Source organism: Panthera uncia, chromosome X (assembly GCF_023721935.1).
Source record: "Panthera uncia isolate 11264 chromosome X, Puncia_PCG_1.0, whole genome shotgun sequence".
Taxonomy (NCBI): domain Eukaryota; kingdom Metazoa; phylum Chordata; class Mammalia; order Carnivora; family Felidae; genus Panthera; species Panthera uncia.
In genome coordinates, this window is record NC_064817.1 from 6,244,412 (window position 1) to 6,269,270 (window position 24,859).

General features: G+C 48.6%; 1 protein-coding gene across 1 annotated transcript in view; it reads left to right on the plus strand.

The window, feature by feature from the left end:
- Positions 1 to 24,859, plus strand: part of SHROOM2 (shroom family member 2) — a 165,960-nt gene that overhangs the window by 124,413 nt on the left and 16,688 nt on the right. Inside the window, exon 6 of the mRNA XM_049644562.1 lies at positions 22,801 to 23,364. Coding sequence (XP_049500519.1) covers positions 22,801 to 23,364 — 564 coding nt within the window. The remainder of the gene's footprint in view (positions 1 to 22,800; positions 23,365 to 24,859) is intronic.

Consider the following 24,859-nt stretch of genomic DNA (forward strand, 5'->3'; position numbering starts at 1 on the left):
TTAGGTCTTTCATCCATTTTGAGTTTATTTTTGTGTAAGGTGTAAGAAAGTGGTCCAGGTTCATTCTTCTGCATGTCACTGTCCAGTGTTCCCAGCACCACTTGCTGAAGAGACTGTCTTTATTCCATTGGATATTCTTTCCTGCTTTGTCAAAGATTAGTTGGCCACACGTTTGTGGGTCCATTTCTGGATTCTCTATTCTGTTCCTGTGATCTCTGTGTCTGTTTTTGTGCCAGTACCATACTGTCTTGATGATTACAGCTTTGTAATACAGCTTAAAGTCTGGAATTGTGATGCCTCCAGCTTTGGGTCTCTTTTTCATCATTATTTTGGCTATTCAGGATCTTTTCTGGCTCCATACAAATTTTAGAATTCTTTGTTCTAGCTCTGTGAAAAATGCTGGTGGTATTTTGATAGGGATTGCATTGAATGTGTAGATTGCTTTGGATAGTATCAACATTTCAACAATATCGATAACGTAAAGTCTTGCTACCGTTAACATAGCACAAGCAATGAGTGTCCCAGTGAGTGTCCCAGACACCGTAATAATTATGCCTTGCTCTAGTAAACATAGTTGACTTGGATATATGAAAACCCAAATTATAAACCTTAGTATTATAAAAGTGCTTTCTCTTTGGAAATAATTCATTGAGGGCGTTCTTTAAAAATTCCGCAAGCACAACTAACGTCCAGATCTTGATCTCCAATAACCTTCTGGAATCAAAGCAACCGGTGCTCCTTGGGAGAATGGCTGGGTTTAGGGCTGGGCCAGGGAATATGCAAAATGAGCCTGGAATGTCTTATAGTGCCAAAAAAGTAAGAAAGCACTGAACTAAATAAGCCCAATGACAGTAGGCACATGTCAAAAGGACACAGGAGCCGTCTTAAAGAGCTTCCTATGACCAGAACTGGAATAGTTAAAACAAGTAAATAATGTTGGATTATAACCTAGTGTATAAAATAAATATTCTTGCGTCCATACTGATATACACAAATGATGGAATAAATGGGGGAGAGAAAAGGCAAGTCTGTGCAGAAAAGTTCCAAATAATCTGTGTAGTTTGTCTGCCCTCAAGGAGGTGGCACACAACTCCCAGCTCTTTAAATATGCACTGTGTAGAGAGGACAGGATGGAAAGGTGGAGGGAGAGAAGGACATATGCTAGCCCCTGCCAGGTGATACGCAGAGATAAGTTGTGTTGACAGCATGACCCTCGATGTCATGTAATGAGAATGGCACTTTACCTTCGTGATCTTACCCCAAATCCTATAACTGCAGCGTAATCGTGACAAAACCATCAGACGGATCCTTGTTGGGAGATGTTCTATAAAATGCCTGAGCGATATTCCTCAAAACTGTTAAGGGCGTCAAGAGCAAGGAAATTCTGAGAAGTTGTTCCTTAGGAGAAACTGGGGAGACACAGCTAAATGTAATGTGGTACTCTGGGTAGAGTCCTGGAACAGAAAAAGGACATTAAGTTAAAAAAAATTTGGGGGCGCCTGGGTGCCCCCAGTCAGTTAAGCGTCCAACTTCCACTCAGGTCATGATCTCATGGTTCTTGGGTTTGAGCCCCACATCGGGCTCTGTCCTGACAGTGTGGAGCCTGCTTGGGATTCTCTCTCTGTCTCCCTCTCCCTTTGTCCCTCCCTCGTTCTTTCTGTCTCTTTCTCTGCCCTTCTCCCTCCCCTGCTCATGCACGAACTCTCCCTCTCTCTCTCGAAAGTAAATAAACATTTAAAAACAGCAACCACAACTAAAAAACAATCTAAATCGAGTGTGGGCTGCAGTTAATATTAATGTCCTCAGACTGGCTCATTAATTATAACAAATGTAGCACATTAATGTAAGTTGTTAATTGTAGGGGACACTGGGTGTTGGGTGTATTGGAACTGTTTTATTGTCATATTTTTTCTGTAAGTCTAAAACCATTCTAAATTTTTTTTAATGTGTGCTTATTTTTGAGAAAGAGAAACAGAATGTGAGCCAGGAAGAGGTAGAGACAGGAGACACAGAATCTGAACCAGGCTCCAGGCTCCCAGTTGTCAGCACAGAGCCCAATGTGGGGCCCAAACCCACAAACTGTGAAATCATGACCTGAGCCAAAGTCGGCTGCTTAACCGACTGAGCCACCCTGGTACCCCTAAAGCCATTCTAAAATGAAGTGTTTATGTAAAATTTTATTCTTGTTTTTTTAAGATTTTATTTTTGAGGGGTGCCTAGGTGGCTCAGTTGGTTGAGTGTCCGACTTTGGCTCAGGTCATGATCTCACAGTTCCTGAGTTCGAGCCCCGCATGGGACTCACTGCTATCAGTGCAGAGCCTGCTGCGGATCCTCTGTCCCCCTCTCTCTCTGCCCCTCCCCTGCTCATGCGCGCTCTCTCAAAAATAAATAAAACATTGAAAAAAAAAAGATTTTATTTTGAAGTGAGCTCTACCCCAACATGGAGCTCAAACTCACAATCCTGAGGTCAAGAGTCACAGTGTTCCCCTGACTGAGCCAGTCAAGCGCCCCTAAAATGCTCTTCTTTTTGTTTGAATGTTTACTTTTGAGAGAGAGAGAAAGAGAGAGCATGAGTGGGGGAGGAGCAGAGAGAGAGGGAGACACAGGATCTGAAGCAGGCACCAGGCTCAGAGCTGTCAGCACAGAGCCCGATGCGGGGCTCAAGGTCACAAACCATGAGATCATGACCTGAGCCGAAGTCCGCCACTTATCTGACTGAGCCACCCAGGCACCCCCAAAATGGTAGGTATTCGTATAATGCATTTTGAGTTACTCAGTTTGTAAATATTAGGAACGTACCTTTTGAACAGTGAGTGGGGTGAAATATCTAATCAGCCACCATCTTACTGGACGTGTATTACGTGGGTGGGTGTGCCCTGTGCACTGAGTGTTAAGGGTGTGGCCTGAGGCCAATTTTGCCTTGTCTTAGTAACAGGACCATGTACTTGGTAAATAATCAGTGGACATGAGCAGTCTAGAAAGAAGGTAAGCTTTGGGGTTGAAGACACAGGTTTAAATTCTCATTCTCATTGCGTCAGGCCACCTCAGTTAATGACTTCGTGTCCCTGGCCTACAGCAGCCTTCCTCGGAGACTTATTTCAATGCTTCCTAGATATAACATTAATGCGTCGGCACAGTGCTGAAGATAAGTAGGTGTGGATAAAAGGAAAAAGTCACTCTTAGGAATATAGCAGTAGGTACTGCAGAGTAGTATGTGTGACTCGGTTAAATGAGCAAGACTCAGAACTAACTGCCGTGAATTTAGAAGAGGCTGATAGAAGCAGGTTGAAAAGAGAAAACCCACCTTGAAGTTAGGTAAGCACAAGACTCGGGAGGGCTGGGACTGTCCAGATGGGAGGGCGCTGTTAGGGCCAGTGGTGGGTGGGAGCATGCTTCCTGTACTGGGGCAGCACTGAGGTCTTGGGCTGCTTTAGGAAGGGAGGTGGAGGGCAGGGACTTTAAATATGGATCATTGTGAACTGATGAACTGGTAAGTCACGGTCAGCCAAGGCGCGGTCAGCCTGTGACTTCTTTGTCTTCTTCACTGAAGGCTTTGCACACAGTAAAACTTCCGGAAATACTTTATCAGTTGTTTGGTAGATTATGTTCCTAATGAGTGTGTAATAAACCCAAGAGTATAAAGAGAATGCAGATAGATATAAAATAGGCTTTTCAGTGGGGTTTTTTCTTTCATTGTTCTGTCTGATTTTATTACGGTTTTAGGGTCAAACAGTGTATCGCACATGCTATGTGATTAGCATAGTTAAATAGACAAAGCTCCATAAAATACATTCACTAGGCTTTCCTGTGTTTCCTCCTTTTAAACGGTAAGGAGGAAGACACCCGAGCCTTTTGGTAGCTTTAAAAGGGCAAGTCTTTGGGGGTGGGGGTTCTAAGCATAGAAGCCTTGGGAATGTTCCCCCTGAGGTCAGGAGTTGTTGATGAGGTAACATGAAATACAAGGGAGCCTTGAGTCAGGGAGGTTAGAGTTGACAGAGCCTGCGTGAACTTGTCCATCACGAGGCAGCAGGCACAGACAGGCCAGCTGCTGTGAGCATGGCTTTGAGGCTCCTCTGTGCCGGAGGCAGCTAGACCCAGGGGCTGCGGCAGGGTGAGGCTGCCCCGTCCCTGGAGGGAGCACCCCGCCGTGTTCCCGCTGCTCCACCACGCGCAGGCAGCCAGCGGGGAGCCGGTAAGAGACTCCCGGATTTGTTCTTAGGCAGCTCGCCCGGGATGGGACCCGTCGCCTCATGCCTCTGCTGCTTCCATGTGTAGTTACGAGTGTCTCTTTTGTTCTCCTGTCTTTACGAGCAGGTTGTCAGCTCAGGCAGCACAGTGGGTGAGATCCGGGGAGGTCTGTAAATGTTTTCCTTGTTTATTGTGCTGCCTGGAAATGAAAAATGATGCAGGTTGGGGTGCAGATTCCAGCTCTGCACGCACGCACGCACGTACGTGTGCAGACACGCGCCTGTGCCGCTTCTGTGCTTCTGGATCCATGCAGACTTCGCAGCTTTCGGTTTGGCAGCTGGCTAAACGTGCTCTGAAATGAGAAGGCAGTGGCTTTCCGTACCGCATTCTGGGCTGCGAGCCATGGTGCCGGTGGGACCGGTAGCCTGGGATGTGGGAGCATCGCTCTGCGTGAGATCGGCGGAAGGCCGGCATGGTGTGAACAGCGTCTCGCCTTTGCTTTTTCTGTGCCAGTAGGAAATTAGCATTTTCATGACCGAGGCACTGACTGCGGATACTGAAAGGAAATGGTGAGTCGGCCACATGGAAAGGGGGGGGGGGGGCGCGGGCAGCAAAATCAGGTGTGCACGTTTAGGTATGGAACAATGCTCTGTGGCTAGATTCACACGTAGACTGCTAATTGCAGTGAAAAACGCCTAAATGTAGAAAATGGAATCAGTGTGGTTCTGAGTACTGTGCAGGTCTTAGGTTTTGCTCCCCACTGTGATTGTGACAGCTTAGAGGCATGCCGTTTCTTCACAGGTTTTACTGTACGTGTGCTCTGAGTCTTTACCTTCTATATTGTAAAAGAAAGATTTGTGAAATGCCTTTGCTATCAGCAGATGCTTTTGTGTCTGGAGGGAGGATGCCATTTTCAGAGAAATTGCTGCATGTACGTGTGTGTGCGTATGCTCACACATGCATACACTGTTTGAGTCTGCATTTACTGACTCCCATGGGCAGGCGTTCTTTTAAAATGCATATGTACTGGCCATGCTATTGAGAAGTAAAAAGGAAAAGGAGTTTGAAGAAAGGTTTTCAGAAACCTATAAAATGGCCTGCCACCTTCCACACTGAAGACTTACAGAATGAATGAATGAAACATGTCACGTAAAATATCTGCAAATTGGGTGCAGGTCAGATGAAGGGCTGGCATATTTCCCTTGCGAAGCAGAATCTTTGAGGGGTATTCTATAAATATTTTTCATTATTGTGTTGCAGAAAAGTATTCCACGGACAGTAGTAGGAGGTACATCTCCACATTTGCTTTTTGTCATGCATGGTGGAAGAAATATGGTTTCCTTTTCTCTCTCACATACATACACACTCAAGCTGACACACACCCCTTAAAAATTTGCAGGGTATCCTTATAGATGCACGAACGGAACGCACATGTATGTTGGTGTTAACCATACAGGTTGTACGAGGCATCTCTTGCCCAGCTGGAGTGACATGGCCCTGGGAAGCCTGTGCTAAGTGCCCCCTGTTTAACATGGACTGGCCGCTTCCCCCAAATCCACCTTTGAATTTCAGTGGTATGTTGGGAAGCTGATATGTTATGTGGTTTTTAGAATGCGTTTGCTTTACTTTCACGGCCTTTAATTCTTTGCCTCTTATGTGCATTAAAATTAAAGAAGGTCAAGGTGGTAGAAACCAGGGCTGCTATTTTGTGTCCACTGGATCAACCCGTCTTTCCCTGGTTAGTGGACACTTGGGTTTTCCAGCTGGCTTTTCCTTAGATAATTAGGTCCTTTCTGGGCAGCTTCTAGACAGAGCTGGAGGTCTGACGAGATACAGTTACTTAGTTTTTTGCCTTTAAAAAAACATTTGCAGAATCTCTTGTGTTAATTCTTAAAGTTCACAAGCATTTTCATACACACACACACACACACACACACACACACACATATCTTGGGCCTGAGCACATTGCATACCATGTTCACTTTACAGTAAGCAAACCGGGGCTTAAGTGCTGGATTCACACAGCCCTTGCGTGCAGTATGGCTGGTTTTTAATCTGTTGGGTTCCTGCGGATTCATGCCACCTCTGACGTTGAAAGGTCCTACAAGGAAGTAGGAGAGGAGATGGCGGTGCTCGTTGGCAAAGCTAGTCTCTTCTGACCTTTCATGTCTCAAATCCAGGATGCTTATAGTGCAGTGGGAAGGAATTGCAGTGTGGACTCCCGAGGGGGCGTGTGGTGCAAAGAATCCCTAACCAGGCTGAGAGACTGGGGACGTGTATCCTGAGCTGCACGGGTGTAACTTGCAGGCTGCCTTTCTGACCCTCTGTTTCTTTGTCCATACGATAAGGAGTTTGGGGCGCCTGGGTGGCTCAGTCAGTTAAGCATCTGACTTCGGCTCAGGTCATGATCGCAGTTCGTGAGTTCGAGCCCCACGTTGGGCTCTGTGCTGACGGCTCAGGGCCTGGAGCTGCTTCGGATTCTGTGTCTCCCTCTCTCTCCACCCCTCCCCTTCCTCACACTCTGTCTCTCTCAAAAATAAATAAACATTAAAAATAAATAAAATCTTTAACAAAAAATTATTTTTTAAAGTGTAATAAGGGAGAAGACGAGTCCTCACAGGAACTTGAATGTATTATAAAGCAACAAGAATTTAAGTAGTGCAGCAGTGGTTCAAGAACAGACAAAAGTTAATTAATACAAGAGAATCAGTAGCCCAAAAATGAGCTTATTTTTTAATTGAAGATTTAATAACGCATGAAAAACAACAGAAGACAAAAAATCATGTCACGGGGCGCCTGGGTGGCTCAGTCGGTTAAGCGGCCGACTTCAGCTCCAGTCATGATCTCGCGGTCCGTGAGTTCGAGCCCCGCGTCGGGCTCTGTGCTGACAGCTCAGAGCCTGGAGCCTGTTTCGGATTCTGTGTCGCCCTCTCTCTGACCCTCCCCTGTTCATGCTCTGTCTCTCCCTGTCTCAAAAATAAATAAAACGTTAAAAAAAAATTAAAAAAAAATCATGTCACATATGCTGTTGAAAAAAATAGATTAGGAAAAAAGTATATTCTTATTTTGTGTCATCTATCAAGTTAAATTTCATGTGGACTTAGGAGATTTTTTTTTTTTAATTAACTATAATAAGGGGCGCATGAGTGGCTCAGTCGGTTAAGCGTCCGACTTCGGCTCAGGTCATGATCTCACGGTTCGTGGGTTTGAGTCCCGCATCGGGCTCTATGCCGACAGCTCGGGGCCTGGAGCCTGCTTCAGATTCTGTGGCTCCCTCTCTCTCTGCCCCTCCCCCGCTTGTACTCTGTCTCTCAAATATGTAAACATTGAAAAAAAAAAAGACTGAGAAAGCTTTAAAATACTTATAAAAAAAAAAGAAAAAGAAGGAAGGAAGGATAAAGCGTTTGGAATCACTGATTTCTGAGGTCCCTTGAGACCATACTAGTTTTTCATTTGCAGGGACAAAAGCCAGGCACTGCAATCCCCCTTGAGGCCACACACCCAGCCCCCAGGTTGTATTGTCTTAGTGCCATCAACATTCATGGGAAAGAAGACCTATAAATATAAGTCACACACACACACACACACACACACACACACACACACACACACATTAATGTCTTTGAGATCCATTTAAAATAAAACGATCTCCTGTCTGCCAATGGGGTTCCTGCCTGCAGGCTTTGTTGATGGAATAGCAGTGCCCTTGACAGTCAAACCTGTCCGGTGTCCTGTGCTAATGCCTCATAAAGTCAGCTGCTAACAGATGAAGTGCTTTGGGGTATAACTTGCATAACATTTGTTATTTAATGACTCTTGCAAAGTCTAGCCAGTGGGCCCTTAAACATACTCAGAGGCCATTAAAGATGGAATAATTAGAAACTCTAGGAAGGTGTTTTAACATTTATATCCACGTGCATGCATGTATATGTATATATGTGTACAACATAGGCACACTCACATATTAGACATTTTATAGAGCAATAAAGTATATAAGGTAAGCTATTATGTACAATTAATATATCTAAAGCCTATTGGGTAAATAACCCATTTCCAAATACAGTTCAGCTGAGTGACAATAATTAGACAATCCAATGTATAGAATTTTGAGAATTTAGGGTCACATACAATTGTGGTAAGAGAAAGACAGCTGAAGCAAATGATTTTCTCTTAAATTATGGGGAGACTAGGGGCCCCTGGGTGGCTCAGTCAGTTAAGCGTTCAACTCTGGGTTTCGGTTCAGGTCATGATCTCACGGTTCATGGATTTGATCCCCACATCAAGCTCTGCACTGATGGTACAGAGCCTGCCTGTGATTCTCTCTCTCCCTCTCTCTGTACCCCTCCCCTGTTCGCATTCTCTCTCTGTCTCTCTCAAATATAAATAAACATTAAAACAAAAAAGTAAAAATATAAGGAAGTTCTTTGGTCAGCACAGAGCCCTCTTCGGATCCTCTGTGCCCCTCCCCAACTCGTGTGTCCCTGTGTGTGTGCTCTCTCTCTCTCTCTCTCTCTCTCTCTAAAATAGATAAACATTTAAAAAAGAAAAAGTTTAGGGGCACCTGGGTGGCTCAGTCGGTTGAGTGTCTGACTTCAGCTCAGGTCATAATCTCACACTCTCTGAGTTCGAGCCCTGCGTCGGGCCCTGTGCTAACAGCTCAGAGCCTGGAGCCTGCTTCAGATTCTGTGTCTCCATCTCTCCCTGCCCCACCCCACTTGCGCTGTCTATCCCTGTCTCTCAAAAATGAATAAACATTAAAAAAAAATTTTTTAAGAAAAACTTTAAAAATATATAAGGAAGTTCTGTGTATGATGCGTGGCATTGTAAGATACGAATGTCCAGTAGAGGTCCTGTAGACTTTTAGGATTATTTCCACACTTTCACAGTTATATAGGTGAGGCTGCAGCAAACATCTTGTGAAATACTCATGTTCTGGCATGCTGATTTCCCTAGGATCAAATTCTAGATACGGAATTGCTTGGTAGGCTTTTGGGAAATACGCGCAAATTGCCTTCCATAAAGTGCGTGCTGTTTGTGCCCTACCACCTAGTAGCCTAGGGCAGTCCTGCTTTCTCAAAACTCTGGCCACATCAGACGTTTATTTGTTTATTCATTTATTTATTTTTATGCTTATTTATTTTTTGAGAGAGAACAGGAGGGGCAGGGAGAGAGGAGGACAGAGGATCTGAAGCAGGCTCTGCACTGACAGCAACGAGCCCAATGTGGGGCTCGAACTCACGAACCCTGAGATCATGAGCTGAGCTGAAGTTGGACACTCAACCAACTAAGCCAGCCAGTGCCCCAACTATAAATTAAAAAAAAAAAAGTAATGTTTATTTTTGAGAGAAAGAGAGGCAGAGTGTGAGCAGGGGAGGGGCAGAGAGAAAGGGGGAGACACAAAATCTGAAGCAGGCTCCAAGGTCTGAGCTGTCAGCACAGAGCCCGACACGGACCTTGAACCCACAAACCGTGAGCTCATGACCTGAGCTGAAGTCGAATGCTTAACTGACTAAGCCACCCAGGCACCCACATCAGACATTTTAAAAGTTCTGTGATTCGACAGGAAAAGAGCAATTTCATTTTTAACTTGCATTTGCCCAGTAACTAGCGAAGTTGAGTTTGTGTCTTGTCTAGCCATTTGTATTTTTTCTTTGGTTCATTACTGTTCATATCTTGTGTTCATTTTCCTGTTGGCGGTAGGACCTCTCTCTTCATGATCATTGTTATTTAGGTTGCAGACAGATCCCTGAAGTGCGTTGTGTGCTTTTCAAACATTTAGGGTTGGTTATGCTTAGTTTTGTCCTTTTCTGTGTAAAAGTATTTAATAATCATGCCATTGCCCCTGCCTGGTGGTTTTGCACAGTCCATTCCTATCCTGCTGGCTCCTGGCCCCTGGCAGTTGTGTACTAGCCTTTGCGTTAGTGACGTCACAAGCGTAACCATCTGGGGCTCTGGGTCTGTGACCTTACTATGAGCTGTAGACTGCCACCTGAAACATTCTACAGAGTTTTTGCAAAGAAGATAAAACTGGTCAGGGAGAGAAGAACATAGGGGTTTCAGAGGAGTGTCTCACGTGATGTTGTAGACAGAGAGTAGGAGTCACAGATGAATATCTACACCGTAGCTCAGGTTATCAGTAAGTCACGTAGGCTCTGGGGCTGCAGTGTCCTCACAGGCCAGGCAGAAGTACTGGATTTTCTCAGTTATGCTTGCCCTCTGCCAATGGACGTTAGGGTTAGGGTTGTGTGTGCTGAAGAATCGAGAAGTGCCCGCCTACCCAGTACCCCAGCACCTCCGGCCACCTGCTCTGGTTGACAGGAGCCCGTCTGAGGCACAGCTGTCAGACTTCCGTACCTGCCAGGGTCTGCTCGCTTGAGCACTTTTCCATGCCTGTGCCTTTCTCCTTTTCGTTCTCCCTCATCGGGATGTTTTTATGTTCATTATAATGTTCCTGTTGTGAGTTTTGCTGTGGCCCACCGCCCCAAAAGCATTTGATTGCTTAGGGTGTAAGTGCGTCCAAGTAAAATACATAGAAGCCATTTAACTATAGATACAAACACATTGGAAAGAGTAAAGGGCTACTCAGTCCCCAGTTAATATTTTTATTATGGTCATCGCTTTGTTGAAAAATTGAGGGGCTTCAGATTGTGTTTAATGGGCAAGGAAACCTAACTGCTTCTGTGAGTTGCGTCGGTTTCTATAGCATTCATGCAACGTGATGTGAAATTGCAAGGACTGAGTCAGGACACGGCTGCGCAGTAGAGCTGACGCCGTCCGCCTCTCATTTAAGACCAGGTCGGGGCATGGAATCTTCTCCCAGGCCTCACAGCTCCAGCATACTGGGTGCGTGTGTGTGTGTGTGTGTGTGTGTGTGTGTGTGTGTGTGTGTTTGCCCCTACGTTTTAATTAGTATTCGATCAGAACCACGGGCTCTGTGGACAGGTCTTTGGGTGACATCAGTATGTTTCTGGTTACTGATCTGTATTTACGTGGTGAGGTGCCAGGAAGCCTGCAAAATGGAATCAGGTACAGAGAGAATCTCCCTTGAAGGATCTTCTCCTCTGTTGTCAGGGAAGATAATAATATAACAGATTACCGTAGACTTGGTGCTTAAACAACAGACGTTTACTTTTCACCAGTTCCAGAGGCTGGAAATCCAAGATTGAAGTGCAGCTGACTTGGTTCCTGGTGAGACCCGTTTCCTGGTTTGCAGACAGCTCTGTTCTTGCCGTGTCCTTACGTGGTGGAGGGCAGAGAGAGGGGCCACAAGCGCTTTCCTGTGTCTCTCTCTCTTTTTTTTTCTTTTTAGAGAGAGAAAGAGAGCGCGCACAAGTGAGGGGGGGACAGAGGATCAGAAGCAGGCTCCGTACTGACATCAGCGAGCCCGATGCAAGACTCAAACTCAGGAACCTTGAGATCATGACCTGAGCCGAAGTCAGACAGTCAGCCAGCTGAACCACCCAGGTGCCCCTCATGTCTCTTTTACAAGGGCACTCTCCCACTGCTGAGGGCTCCATCTTTATGCCCTAATTACCTCCCCCACGTCCCACCCCCTAACACTATCCCCTGGGTGAGGGGGAGTTAGGATTTAACATATGAATTTTGGAGGGTTACAAAAATAAATACTGTGATGTCAGGTAGTCAGAAGGCCCAAGAAAATCAGCCTGCCGGCCTTGGCTTCCTCTCCTCCCTTACTCCCTCCCTCCTTTCTTCCTGTTACCTCACTGAGTCTTTGCTGAAGCCTGCCTTGTGCCAGGGCACTGCGTTAGGCCTACGGACAGAAGTGGGTGTTATCACCGTATCCAGGAGAAGTGATATTCAACGGAAATAATACAGATAAATTGAGTATAGTTTGGGGACAAACAGGTAAAGATTAAATCCTTATGGGGGTTCATCAGAAGAAAGGCTTGTTTGTCAACAGGTCCTGGAAATGGGGGCACCTGGATGGCTCCTCAGTTGGGCATGTGACTTCAGCTCAGGTCATGATCTTGCAGTTCGTGAGTTTGAGCCCCGCATCGGGCTCTATGCTGACTGCTCAGAGCCTGGAGCCTGCTTCAGATTCTGTGTCTCCCTCTCTGCCCCCCCCCCCCCCCCCCCGCCCTTGTTTACGTTCTGTCTCTCTCTCTCAAAACAAAACAAAAACAAAAACAGGTCCTGGAAACGCTTCATGGAAAAGGTTGGATCTTAAAGAAAATGGGAATGGTGTCCATGGGGCGTATTCTGAAGAGTGTGGATCAAAGCAGAGATATGGAAACCGTGAGGCATAAATGGCAGGGGAGGGCCTTTGGCCAAAATGTATGTTGCAGGAACATGCATCCCTGAGGAGTGGCAGGTGGCTTGGGAGGGATGAGAGGGAGCCTGCAAGATCAAGCATGCAGTCTGGCCTTGATCTGGTGTTGGTGGCAGGAGGAGCCAGAAGTTTCTGGGGGACAGGGTCAGGCATATCTACTTTCCATGCTAATGGTGGCTAAAGCATATGCATGTTTGTAAAATGCAACAAGGGGAGGACAGAAGAAGAGTGGAAATGCCCAGGGTGGCTGATCCTTCCCATGGAATACTTTGCTCACAGTCTGGAAAGGTCACTGCAACGTGGCTTTGCTTTCAGAACATTAATTTGTGCAAGTCGTGAATAGATTCACTCTCAAATTTGTTGAAATGGGCATTTCCCAATGATTTCAGTAGGGTTTGATTTGTAGGTGTTTTTTTTTCCCCCAAATGTTTATTTTGAGAGAGAGAGAGAGAGAGAGAGAGAGAGAGCATAAATGGGGGAAGGACAGACAGAGAAGGGAAGAGAAGGAATCCCAAGCAGGCTCCACGCCGTCAGCACAGAGCCTGATGCAGGGCCTGAACCCATGAACCATGAGATCATGACCTGAGCTGAAATCAGGAGTCAGATATTTAACTGACTGAGCTACCCAGGCGCCCCTGACTTGTAGTTTTAAGGAATTTTAATCTTCTACGTCTGCCTAAAGTTGGCTGTCCTTGCAGACAAACACACTACCTTACAGGGTTTTCAGTCAGGGCTGTAGTAAGTGCCTTAGAGCAAGAGGGAAACTTTCTGGGGCAGTGCAGTTGTATTTTGACTTGATTGTGGTGGTGAATACACAACTCTATACATTTACCCAAACCTCCCATCGCTTGAATTTTATGGTGTGTAAACAATACCTTGATAAGATTGTGGTGTGGTCATGGGATCGAGCTCTGAGTCGGACTCTGCACTGAACTTGGAGCCTGCTTAAGATTCTCTCTCTCTCTCTCTCTCTCTCTCTCTCTCTCTCTCTCTCTCCTTCCCTCCCTCTCCCTCCCTCCTTCCTTCTCTTTCTCTCTCTCTCTCCCTCCCTTTGCCCCTCCCCCTCTTGCATGCATGTGTGTGTTCTCTGTCTCTCTCTCTCCCAAAATAAAAATAAAAGATAAAATTGTGGTGGGGTGTGGGGAGGAATAGAGGTGGAGATGTTCTATAATGTCAAGACTTCCCAGATCCATAGCTAGATCTCTAGGAATACAAACACGTGTTTTTAAAAACTTAAGTGGCTCAGGAGAAAAGCTTGTACATGTAGGGCACAAGATGTAGGGTAAACCCAAATTCATGTATCACTTGTTCCCTGTGCCCTAATGTTTGCAGCTTTTAAGTTTTTATCAAGAACAGATCATACCTAATAAAAACTTACGCAGCCTAGATGTTCCCGAAACTATTATTGAGGTAAATGAAGTGTCTGCCATAATACGATACTAACCTGATTTTTCCTTCTGACTGCTTCTAATGATTTGCAGCGACAGGTTGCAACATTCACCATGGTTCACCCAAGGATGTTCACAAGAGACCATTGCTCCCACTAATAGCTAAAAAGGAGCCATTGCAGTTATAAAATCATAGCTTTAGAGGAACTCAGCAGGCCCTCCTCTCTGTAAAGTCTCTCCTCTTTTCTCCCTTGGCATTCGCTTCATAGTACTTAGCAAAAGGAGTTAAAATTGTTTAGAAATTAATATCTGCCTTGCCTTTTAGAGCAGGGTTTGACAAACTACAGGCCAAGGCCCAAATCCCCTGGGCCCAGGGTTTGAGAAGCCTTTCTTCGTGGAGAATGAAACATCAAGGCTTTATCCCTCCAAGGCTGGTACCAAGGGGTACTTAATCTCACTGTGTCTTCAGAGGATGATCGTCTGGTTTCGAAAGGACATGCCAAGCCAAGGATTAAAGCTTCAGGCATAGTTTGTAATACTCAGATCAAGTGGTTAGAACAAGGGGAGAGAAGGAACTTGGGAGGGGAGGGTCCCATAAAGCAGAGATTCTCAGCACTGGCTTGACATCCAGATTCCCAGGAAGGCTTTTGCTAAGATAACAGATTTACAGGCGTACGTGTCCTCATCAGCCCCTACCTCTGCCCCGAGCTGGCTTCTCGTGGAGTAAGTTCGAGGAGAGCTTAGATTTGCATCTCTGTAGCATCATCCCCTACGTTCCTTCAGAATGTTCTTGAGAATTGGAGGGGTGGGTTCAGGAAGCTGCTTTTTTACACATCTTGGAAAGAAATATGGACAGGGTAACCTCATGCCTGGGAGGGTCGAAAGCCTCTGACATTGATTACGTTTCCCCTGTTTCCTTTGATAGGCTTCAAACTGGTAATAGCTTCCCATGAGTTGCGGAAGGAGCTGCCAGGGTCTCAGAAGGCAGAGAGAACTTTTTACTGTATCTCTTGTGGTTTGTATTGTGTGTCCTGCTTCAGGTATTTTCTGGTCGGACTTGGGCCGACCCATGCTGAGAGTGGGGTCCTGGCTGGACCAGGGGATCCCAACGCCCATCAGAAGAGACAGCAGGGTGCGCTGGGACTGTGGGGTGACTTGTGGCACACACTCTTGTGTCCTGCGGTTTCAGAAGACTAATCGTGCCCTGCCGGGTCACCTACTTAAAGCCTGCAGACCACAGTGAGTGCAGTCTATAGCCAGCAGTGGAGCAGTGTCATTGGCCAGCCCCACTTCCCCCTGAAATCTTGATTTGATCAGTTCGGCTAGTTCTAAAACCTTGCAGTTCGGATCGGGCTTGCCCACTTTGAACTTTGCACAGAACGTATTTTTAGGAAAGCTGATAACGGAATGCCTGAAGAAAACTTTGCTAACCGAGCACGTGAAAATGTCATCTTTAGTCCATTTGTGCCTGTTTCTTACTGGTCTGGAGCTTTCATTGGCAGAGAGAATTTGCCTGATTTTGGTTCAATCAAAACAAAACAATTCATCAATTTTCAGGGGTGCCTGGGTGGCTGAGTAGGTTAAGTGTTTGTTTGACTTTGACTCAGATCATCAGATCATGATCTCACGGTTCGTGAGTTTGAGCCCCATGTCGGGCTGTCTACTGTCAGCATAGAGCCTGCTTCAGATCCTCTGTCCCCCTCTCTGTGCTTCCCCCACTCATGCGCCCTCTCGCGCTCTCTCTCTCTCAAAAATAAATGAAATAAACACATTAAAACAAACAAAAATTTCCAAGTGTCACATCTTGGAACCAGGAACAGGTGTCTCTAGCCACAGAAATGAAAGAGGCCTGGAATAGATTCAAAACACGTGTTCTGAACACAGAGTTGGATGCTTGAGGGGCGGTCACAGACTACAGTCTCTAAATCTAAGTATGTTCTGTGATTGGACACTAGTCCTTCAAGAAATCTGTGCTTGTTGTACGTTCTGATTTGGATCCTCTGTGTGTGTGGAATCTCTCTATTAATCTGTTCTCCTCCACTTAACTACAAACGTCTTACCAGTCCCTCTCAATTCAGCTTCATTCCTATTTACCACCCAAATTCCTGCAAGTAAAAAACAAAACCCAAAGGAAGCAAGTCTTTTTAATCCATCTGTTAAGATAATGAAGAAGTAACATTCATCTGATTTTCTAAAGTGATTTCTTTCCCCGTGTGGCATTAGAATCACAGAAGAGAGAGCCTCTTTGGGTCTGACGCAGAGGGAATAACTTTAGTGGAGACGTTGCAGTAAAGAGATGACTGGATTGAAAACGATTTCAGCGCCCCTCCCCTCCCAGAAGGTGATTCTGCGAGACACGGAATTGGGACAGGACTCATGGAAACCGCTCTCTCCCTCATCACTAGTGTACCTGTCCATGCATTTGGTAGATGTCGTTTGCATACTCGGAAACTGGGATACGACAGCCAGACAGCCTTTAGCCTCCAGGGGCTCACCATCTGGGAAATCCTGTGGTAGTCTGGCATTTCCAAGGAAAGAGTGGGTGGTGCCATTATCCCTGGGTGTTCATGCTGTTGGAGACGTTTCTAGTTGTTTCCGTCCGTTCATCAGTGAATCGGTCGATTGCCTCTTTCGCTTCCATGCCTTGCCCATCATCCTCACCTTTTCCCACCTTGTTTGGCCCTGAGGGGTGCTGTGTAGACAGAAGACCTTCCTGCGTGTGCTTCACTGAGGCCATGTGTGTGTGCTGGGAGTTCCCTGGGGCACACAAAGATCAGCGGAGACACCAGGGACTCATTCCGGAGACTTGTACTTGTGGCGTGAGCGTCCCGTGTCTGTCCAGCCACCTGGCTCGTCTGAATGTCCGGTGGCAGTGTTCTTCTAGAGACAGCCTGCCTGGTGGTGTTCCGTGCAGATACAGGAAGAGAAGCTGTGATTTCTAATAAACGGTTCCAGCCTTCGCAAAATCGCCGTCCTCCATACCCGCAGGCAATGGATGTGTGCCACCTAAAACTGTGAATGTCGACCTCCACCGCTTCTGGGAGGCCTGTCTCTGCCTGGAAGGCAGCACTTCCGAGTCCTACCCGGTTGGCCTGTGGAGTCATTTTGTCCCGTGTAGACCTGGCTTTGCCACATACACTCGCAAGTACTGCTCTTGAACCGTCTCCAGTACGCCAGCCACCCTGTCCGTCGCTGGCGTCAGCGGCGGGCTGGCTTTGTGAACGGTGGGAGTTAACATTTTTCGCAATATTGAAATGAAAGGAGGAAACACCCGAGTGTTGTCTTCCACCGGAAGGTTGTTCTGTCTCTCCCCGTCGTTCACTTGGGCAGTTCCATCCCACGGGATTGTGGTGGTACCATAAGCGCCCCGGAGCAGCTGCCACGGGGATGCCCTTCCCCAGGTGGAGGCCTGGGCGGCCCCGCCTCGCCGTGCCGCGCTGTGGCGTGGCATGGGCGGGGGGTACGTGGTACTGCCACAGAGACCTGCGTTCGGGTCTGCTCCGCCACACGGGGCACTCTCCCGTTGGGGGCTCCGCGCAGCATGTGGCCGGTGGGGGCCGCCACATGGATCCCGCCGCGCGGGGGGCTCTGCCGCCTCTGCCTCGCGTGGCTCCCCCCCGCGGTATCCCACGGTGAGGAAATGAGGCTTGGTGACACACTGTCTCTTGCCGATGTCACACAGCTGGTAAATGGTGCTGTGATGGGAAGCGTCTGCCTAGTGAAACCCCAAATGAAATGTGGGCCAGAGCCTCACCATGGCCTCAGACACTGAAGTGCATCAGGAGGAAGAGCCGTGAGCAGGAAATGTGTGTCCAAGTCACAAGTGACCGTGTGTCCCTCTCCTCTCATTGTCCCTGTACATAGGAAAGGAGGACCCTGTGGTACGCGTCACGTAAGTCATCCGAGAGCTAGAAATGTTTCTCTTTTCCTTGATGGAGACAATGGTTAACCCTACTTGCAAAGCAGTGCTGAATTAATTAGTGATTGCAGAGCAGTCTAAAAATGTTCACTTATGATGGGAATGTTCACCTGCAAAGTTATTTCTCTGAGAACCTGACTGGCTGCATCTCAGAAAATGCAGCCTCGCAGGGCGCCTGGGTGACTCAGCCCGTGAAGCATCCGACTCTTGATTTGGGCTCAGGTCATGATCTCACAGTTTGTGAGTTCGAGCCCTGTGTCAGGCACCGAGCTGACAGTGTGAAGCCTGCTTGGGATTCTCTGTCCCTCCCCAGCTTGCTGTCTTTCTCTCTCTCTCTTTCTCTTTTCTCTTTCTCTCTCTCTCTTTCTCTTTTCTCTTTCTCTCTCTCTCTCTTTTCTCTTTCTCTCTCTCTCTCTCTCAAAGTAAATAAGTAAACTTTAAAAAAAAAAAGAAAAGAAAAAAGAAAAGAAAAGAAAAAAAAAGAAAAGAAATGGGGTACCTGGGTGGCTCAGTCGGTTAAGCATCCGATTTCGGCTCATGTCATGATCTCACAGTTTGTGAGTTCGAGCCCCACATCCGGCTCTGCGCTGACAGGTCAGAGCCTGGAGCCTGCTTTGGATTCTGTGTCTCCCTCTCTGCCCCTCCCCCACTTGTTCTCTCTCTCTCTCTCTCTCTCTCTCTCCCCCCCCTCTCCTCCCCCCCTTCCTCCCTCCCTCCCTCAAGAATAAAAAATAAACATAAAAGAAAGGGGAGGGAGGAAGGGAGGAAGGAAAGCAACACAGCCTTGCTCCTTACCATTGTGCACAGTGACTGAAAGCAGCAGATGCATTTGTACGTTGATTTTGGGTGACCGTGTGCCATGGTGCATGCAATATTTGCTTGTGAGGCTTCAAGAAGATAGCCTGGTCTCCTGCCCTCCGTGGAGGCACTTATAGGCCAGTGAGGCGAGTGGAGACTGTGAACCACGCAAGCATTGGAGAGTGAGAGCAGTCCTGGGCTACGGGTAACCAGGAGCAGAGGGCCTGTGTGAGACGGAACAGAAACCTGTGGCCCAGAGAGAGGAACCCAGGGCCACAACAGGGCTCATCACGAGCAGAAAGAACCTGGAAATAAAACCGTCACTTCTCGGATCTAGAAAGCACAGTTAGACATGGGGCTGACCGGCCGCATCCCCAAATCAACAACGTAGATTTGAATAATACCAGTGTTGATGGGATTTCCTGGGCATTTGGTGTGTGTGTATGTATGTGTCTGTATATAGTCTTTCTCCTTTTGGACTTCTGGTCATTTCTGCCCCTATCACAGGGTGTCTGGGGTCCTGAGCAGCATTTATGTGGCCTTGGGGCGGGGCGGGGGGTGGGGGTTCCTCTTCAGATGAGGTTTGTTTTGCTTCGCTGCCCTGCCTCGGACCTTTCATGGCAGCAGGCAGAGGAGAAAACAGCCAGGCGCTGGGGGGAGAGAGAATCCCAAGCAGACTGCATGCTATCAGTGCTGGGCCGGACTTGGGTCTCAAACCCACGACCATGAGATCATGAACTCAGCTGAAATCAAGAGTCAGATGCTGACTTGACTAAGCTACCCCGGCACCCGTCAGCTTTTATTTTAAAGTCTATTTATTTATTTTAGGAGAGAGAGAGAGTGCACACCAGCAGGGGAGGGGCAGAGAGAGAATCCAGATGAGGTTTGTTTTACTTTGCTGCCCTGCCTCAGACCCAGGCGCTGGGCTCCCACCTGCCCAGGGGTTGCAGGTGTCCTGGGAGCCTCCTCCTGGAGCAGCCTTCTCCTTGATAACGTGTCATTAGCATGTTCTGCATGACAGTGAGTGACCTGAGCTGCATATCAATTGCTGGGAGTCTGGAATGCAGCTGCCTTTTAAATGTTCCTTTGTATGGCTTGACTCACTGTTCCAGGCATTCCTAGGAGCTAAATGGTTAGGTGCCTTTGCTGGCAAATCCTTAAGACTTCTTATTTTCTTACTCTGTGTGGATCTTTCTATCACCATTTCTATCACCATTGACTTTATCCTTGAAAATTTTTTAAATTTTTTTTTAAATGTTTATTTTTGAGAGAGACAGAGAATGCGAGTGGGTTCGGGGCAGAGAGAGAGAGGGAGACAGAATCGGGAGACACAGGCTCCGGGTTCTGAGCTGTCAGCATAGAGCCCGATGCGGGCTCAAACTCATGAGCCATGAGATCATGACATGAGCTGAAGTTGGACACTCAACCAACTGAGCCACCCAGGAGCCCCTATCCTTGAAAATTTTTTCAACATTTAAAAAGGAAGGGCTCCGAGGTGCCTTGGTGGCTCAGTCAGTTAAGCGTCTGATTTCAGCTGAAATCATGATCTCATGGTTTGTGAGTTGGAGCCCCGCGTCGGGGTCTGTGCTGACCTCAGAGCCTGGAACCTGCTTCGGATTCTGTGTCTCCCTCCCTCTCTGCCTCTCCCCTGCTCACTCTCTGTCTCTCAAAAATAAACATCTAAAAAAATCGTTTTTATTAAAAAGTTATTTTGAAAACTTCTAGTTTCTCTTAGTGTGTAGCTAGTATGTATGTTTTTCTTGCATATCTAACTTTCTGAAGCTGGGTTAATATTTTAAACTCTTTTGCTTGGCTGTTTTGTCACCGTGCGTCTTCGAAGCCGAGGCCGTGTCTTCAGCGTCTTGAAAGCAGAGACCACACCCGCCCTCTCTCAGGGCCCCTGTGGGACTTGAGCTCTTCGGACTTCTCCCAGATGTGGACGGCTTCCAGCTTCTAGGTGCGGCCGGGGCCAGCCGTGTGTGGCTGTGCTCACGGCAGCACAAGGTGGGGAGCCGCCCCCGGCTGGCTGACGACGGGAAGGGGAGGGACTTGGGCATGGTCAGGGTTCTCCTCCAGAGCATCCGCTGAAGCTGAGGGGCCCTTTCCCAGAGGGACACGCGCCGGGCACTGGACTTTGTCGTGCAGCAGCCTGGCTGGGGTTGGGGCATCCATAACACCCAGGCTGGGCATCACATCCCAGGAGGCAGACTCGCTCCTGGGCCCCAAGGGGGTGCTGGAATGAGGGGGAAAGCCTTACCTAGCTTGTTAGAGGGGGACGTCACTTACGGGCACCGGTGCTCTGTCTTCTGGTCCCCCCCGGCTGCCCTCGTTAGAGTTTGCTTTAACAGCTCTGAGGTGATCTCGTCAATGCCAAATTGCTCTTCCCTGAATGGAACGGTTCTTCAGAGGCTCCTTTTCTTACTGTGTCAGGTTGGAAGGAACTGTGCTGGCAAAGGCATGGCAGGCTGCTCTGTCACAGAGTTGAGAGTGCTTAGCCCGTGAGTGAGCGCTGCTTGCAGCGCAGAGAAACGTGCTTGGAGCGTGTGCCTTCGTCCGGGTTTTGCAGAGACCTTCCTGCGTGTGCGTCTGTGCGTACTGAGCACATGCGTATGTGCATCGAATGTGGAGGTAGAGCTGGGAACGGGTAGCAATATGGAATGATCAGTGAGCCACTGCAGCGCCCAGTCTTTGTTTTTGTCTCTTGTTTTAAATTTTATTTGAGAGAGGGGCGCCTGGGTGGCGCAGTCGGTTAAGCGTCCGACTTCGGCTCAGGTCACGATCTCGCGTGATCTCGCGTGATCTCGCGTGAGTTCGAGTCCCGCGTCGGGCTCTGGGCTGACGGCTCGGAGCCCGGAGCCTGCTTCCGATTCTGTGTCTCCCTCTCTCTCTGCCCCTCCCCCCTTCATGCTCTTTCTCTCTCTGTCTCAAAAATAAACGTTAAAAAAAAAATTTTTTTTTAAATAAAAAAAAATAAATAAATTTTATTTGAGAGAGAGAGAGAGCATGAGTGGGGGAGGGGGCAGAGGGAGAGAGAGAGAGAGAGAGAGAGAGAGAGAGAGAGAGAGACTCTTAAGCAGACTCCACACTCAGCACAGAGCCCAACGTGGGGCTCGATCCTTTGACCCTGGGATCACGACCTGAGCCAAAATCGAGGGATCAAGGGTGGGACGGTCAACCAACTGAGCCACCCAGGTGCCCCATGTTTTTCTCCTTTTTAATAATATACGACTGATTGGGGTGCATGGGTGGCTCCATCGGTTAAGCGTCCAACGCTTCCTTTTGGGTCGGGTCATGATCTCACGGCTTTGTGAGTTCAAGCCCCACATCACACTCCACGCAGGCAGCATGGAGCCTGCTGGGGATTCTCTCTGTCTACCTCTCTCTCTACCCCTTCCCTACTCACGCTGCCTCTGTCTCTCTCAAAATAAATAAAACTTTAGGAGAAAAATAATATACTACTGATTTTAAAGGCTTTATTCATAAATTGATTTGAGGCTCATGTTAGAAAGCTCTATGCCTTTTTGTAAATGGCAATTTTCCTAAATAAGCCACATAAAAATACTGTTACATCAAGAAATAAATATTTCTAAATATAGCCATATGAGATTTTTCACCAGTGTTGTTTTCAAAAATGTGTAAAGGGGACTCCTGGGTAGCTCAGTCCGTTAAGCATCTGACTTGGGCTCAGGTCGCGATCTCGTGGTTCCCGAGTTGAAGCCCCATGTCAGGCTCCGTGCTGACAGCTCAGAGCCTGGAGCCTGCTTTGGATTCTGTCTGTCTCTCTCTCTCTCTCTCTCTCTCTCTCTCTGCCCCTCCCCCACACGCTCTCTGTCTCTGTCTCTCTCTTTTTCTCTCTCTCAAAAGTAAATAAACATTGAAAAAAAATTTTAAGAGGTCTGAACCTTTATAAATAAATAAAGTGTGAATTTTCTTGCCCCACAATGCAACTTGTGTCTGCAAGTACATGTCTGTACCTTAAGTGTGTGCGTGTGATTTTAGTATTTCCCGTCCTGTTACGTGAGGTAGCAACATGCAGCCTCCTGTGTGTGCTTGGACTGGATACCTCGCGTCACGAACGGCGGGGACAGGTGTGGGAAAACGTATCTGGCTTTCATTCCCGAAAATGAGTTAAGAAGGTCATCGAGATCTGGATCTAGTCCGGTTTGGAGAGATGCGGCTTGGCATCGTGCGCTCACTTGTACACTTTCTCCCTGTAGACAAGCAGATGTCCGACGGCCGGCAAGCGGTGCGGCAGGACAGCAGGACTCCTGGACGCCGGCCCAGCTCGGTCAGCCGTCTCCCGCCTGGGGGGCTCCGGAGGTGCCCCCGGAGGCCCGCGGCCGAGCGGGGACCCTCCCTCGAGACTACAGATCCTCGGAGGGCGCGCCCTCGGCCCCGCACACCCGCGGGCAGGAGCCCAGGCCCTTGAGCGCCGCGCCCGTCCCCAAGCAGCCAGCCCCGCGGAGGCCGCCCAAGCGTGAGCCCGGGCAGTTGGGGGGCCTGGCCGGCGGCATCCCCAGCGGGCCCCCGCCGTCCCCCGAGGCCCCGGACGCGTGCGCCCCCCGCCCGGCCCTCGGCCAAAGGCCCGAAGACGGCGAGCGCACGGGGAGGCATGTAGACGGGCACCGGGCCGGGCCTGAGCGCCAAGCCCCGCTCCCTTCCTCGCTGCGGGCCCCGCGCCCGGCCGCCATGGAGACTTCTCGCTCCCCTTCGCCCCAGTTCGCCCCGCAGAAGCTCACGGACAGACCTCCCCTGCTGGTCCAGGACGAGAGTTCCACCAGGTAGGGCCCTGGCCCCGCGCCTGCCCTTCCGTGGGCTCCCGCGGGAGGTGTCCCTGGTGTCTTTCCTGGGCGGTGTGGGCGGTGTCTGGACCCCATGGGGGACAACCCACAGCTCCAGGGGCCACGTGGATTTTTAACTTGGGGTCGGGGCGGGGGTGCCCTGTTCTCCAGGAGCAAAGGGGATGTGCCGCAGGTGCAGACTGTCCTCTGTCCCCGTGGTCCAGGCCCAGCGGTGGTGTGTGCCTTCCCTCCGGGCATCTGCCCATGAGGGCTGTGCTTTCCCTGAGCACTTGTCTGGTTGGAGAGTCCGGTGTGCAGTAAGCCTGACGCCTTCAGGAGACTTTGGTGTTTTTCATAATGTCCGGTATTTCCACACGTTTTGTAGGTTTATGTTTCTATTTTTGAGAGAGAGTGTGAGCAGAGGAGGGGCAGAGACAGAGGGGGAGACAGAATCGCAAGCAGGCTCTACGCTGTCACCGCAGAGCCCCAGCCAGGACTCATGCGGGGCTCATGTGGGGCTCACGCGGGGCCTCACACGGTCAAACTGTGAGATCAGACCTGAGCCAAAATCAAGAGTTGGACGCTTCACCGACTGAGCCACCCAGGTGCCCCAACACATTTTTTTTCTGTGTCATATGTGAAAAGCAGGGCTGGTATACACATGTTATAAAGGCAGAGGAAAAACCTGTTCAACTCCATGGCGCTGCTGTTAGAATTTCCGACGTGGACTTGTCTGCCGTGCCCGTGGAGACGTTGATAAATATGGTCAGGCAGGGACCGACCGGTCCCGAACACTGAATGTTTCCCTTTGCCGTCCTCTCAGAGTGCCTTTGAAGAACTGGGAAAGGGCAGAAGTGCAGAATTTTCATCTTGCTCGCTAGGGCCATGGTTGTCCATCTGGGGGAGGGTGGCTTTGCCCCCGGGGGGGCATTTGGCTGTGTCTGGAGAGGTTTGGGGGGTCGCAGCTGAAGAGCGAGTATTGCTGCTGGCATCCAGCGGGCAGAGGCCGGGACGCCTCACATCCTGCAGTGCACAGGTGAGCCCCGCAGCAGGGAATGCTCTGGCCCCGATGTCCCCTGCTGTCAAATACGGTAGCCACAATCACATGTGGCCATAGGAATGGAAGTTAATGAAAAACAAATTAAATTCTGTGCATCAGCTGCACCACGTGTGGTTAATGGCACACATACCATTTATTTCCATCATCCCAGAAAGTTCTGTTGGGCCTTTTTGTTGTAGAGTCTCAAGCCGTTCTCTTTTTTTTAAGTTCATTGATTTATTTTGAGAAAGAGCATGAGCACGGGAGGGGCAGAGAGAGAGTGAGAGACAATCCCAAAGCAGGCTCCACGCTCTCAGCACAGAGCCCAACGCAGGGCTCAGACTCCAGACCCAAGAGATCATGTCCTGAGCCGAAATCAAGAGTCAGATGTTAAGGGGCGCCTGGGTGGCTCAGTCGGTTGAGCGTCCAACTTCGGCTCAGGTCATGATCTCACGG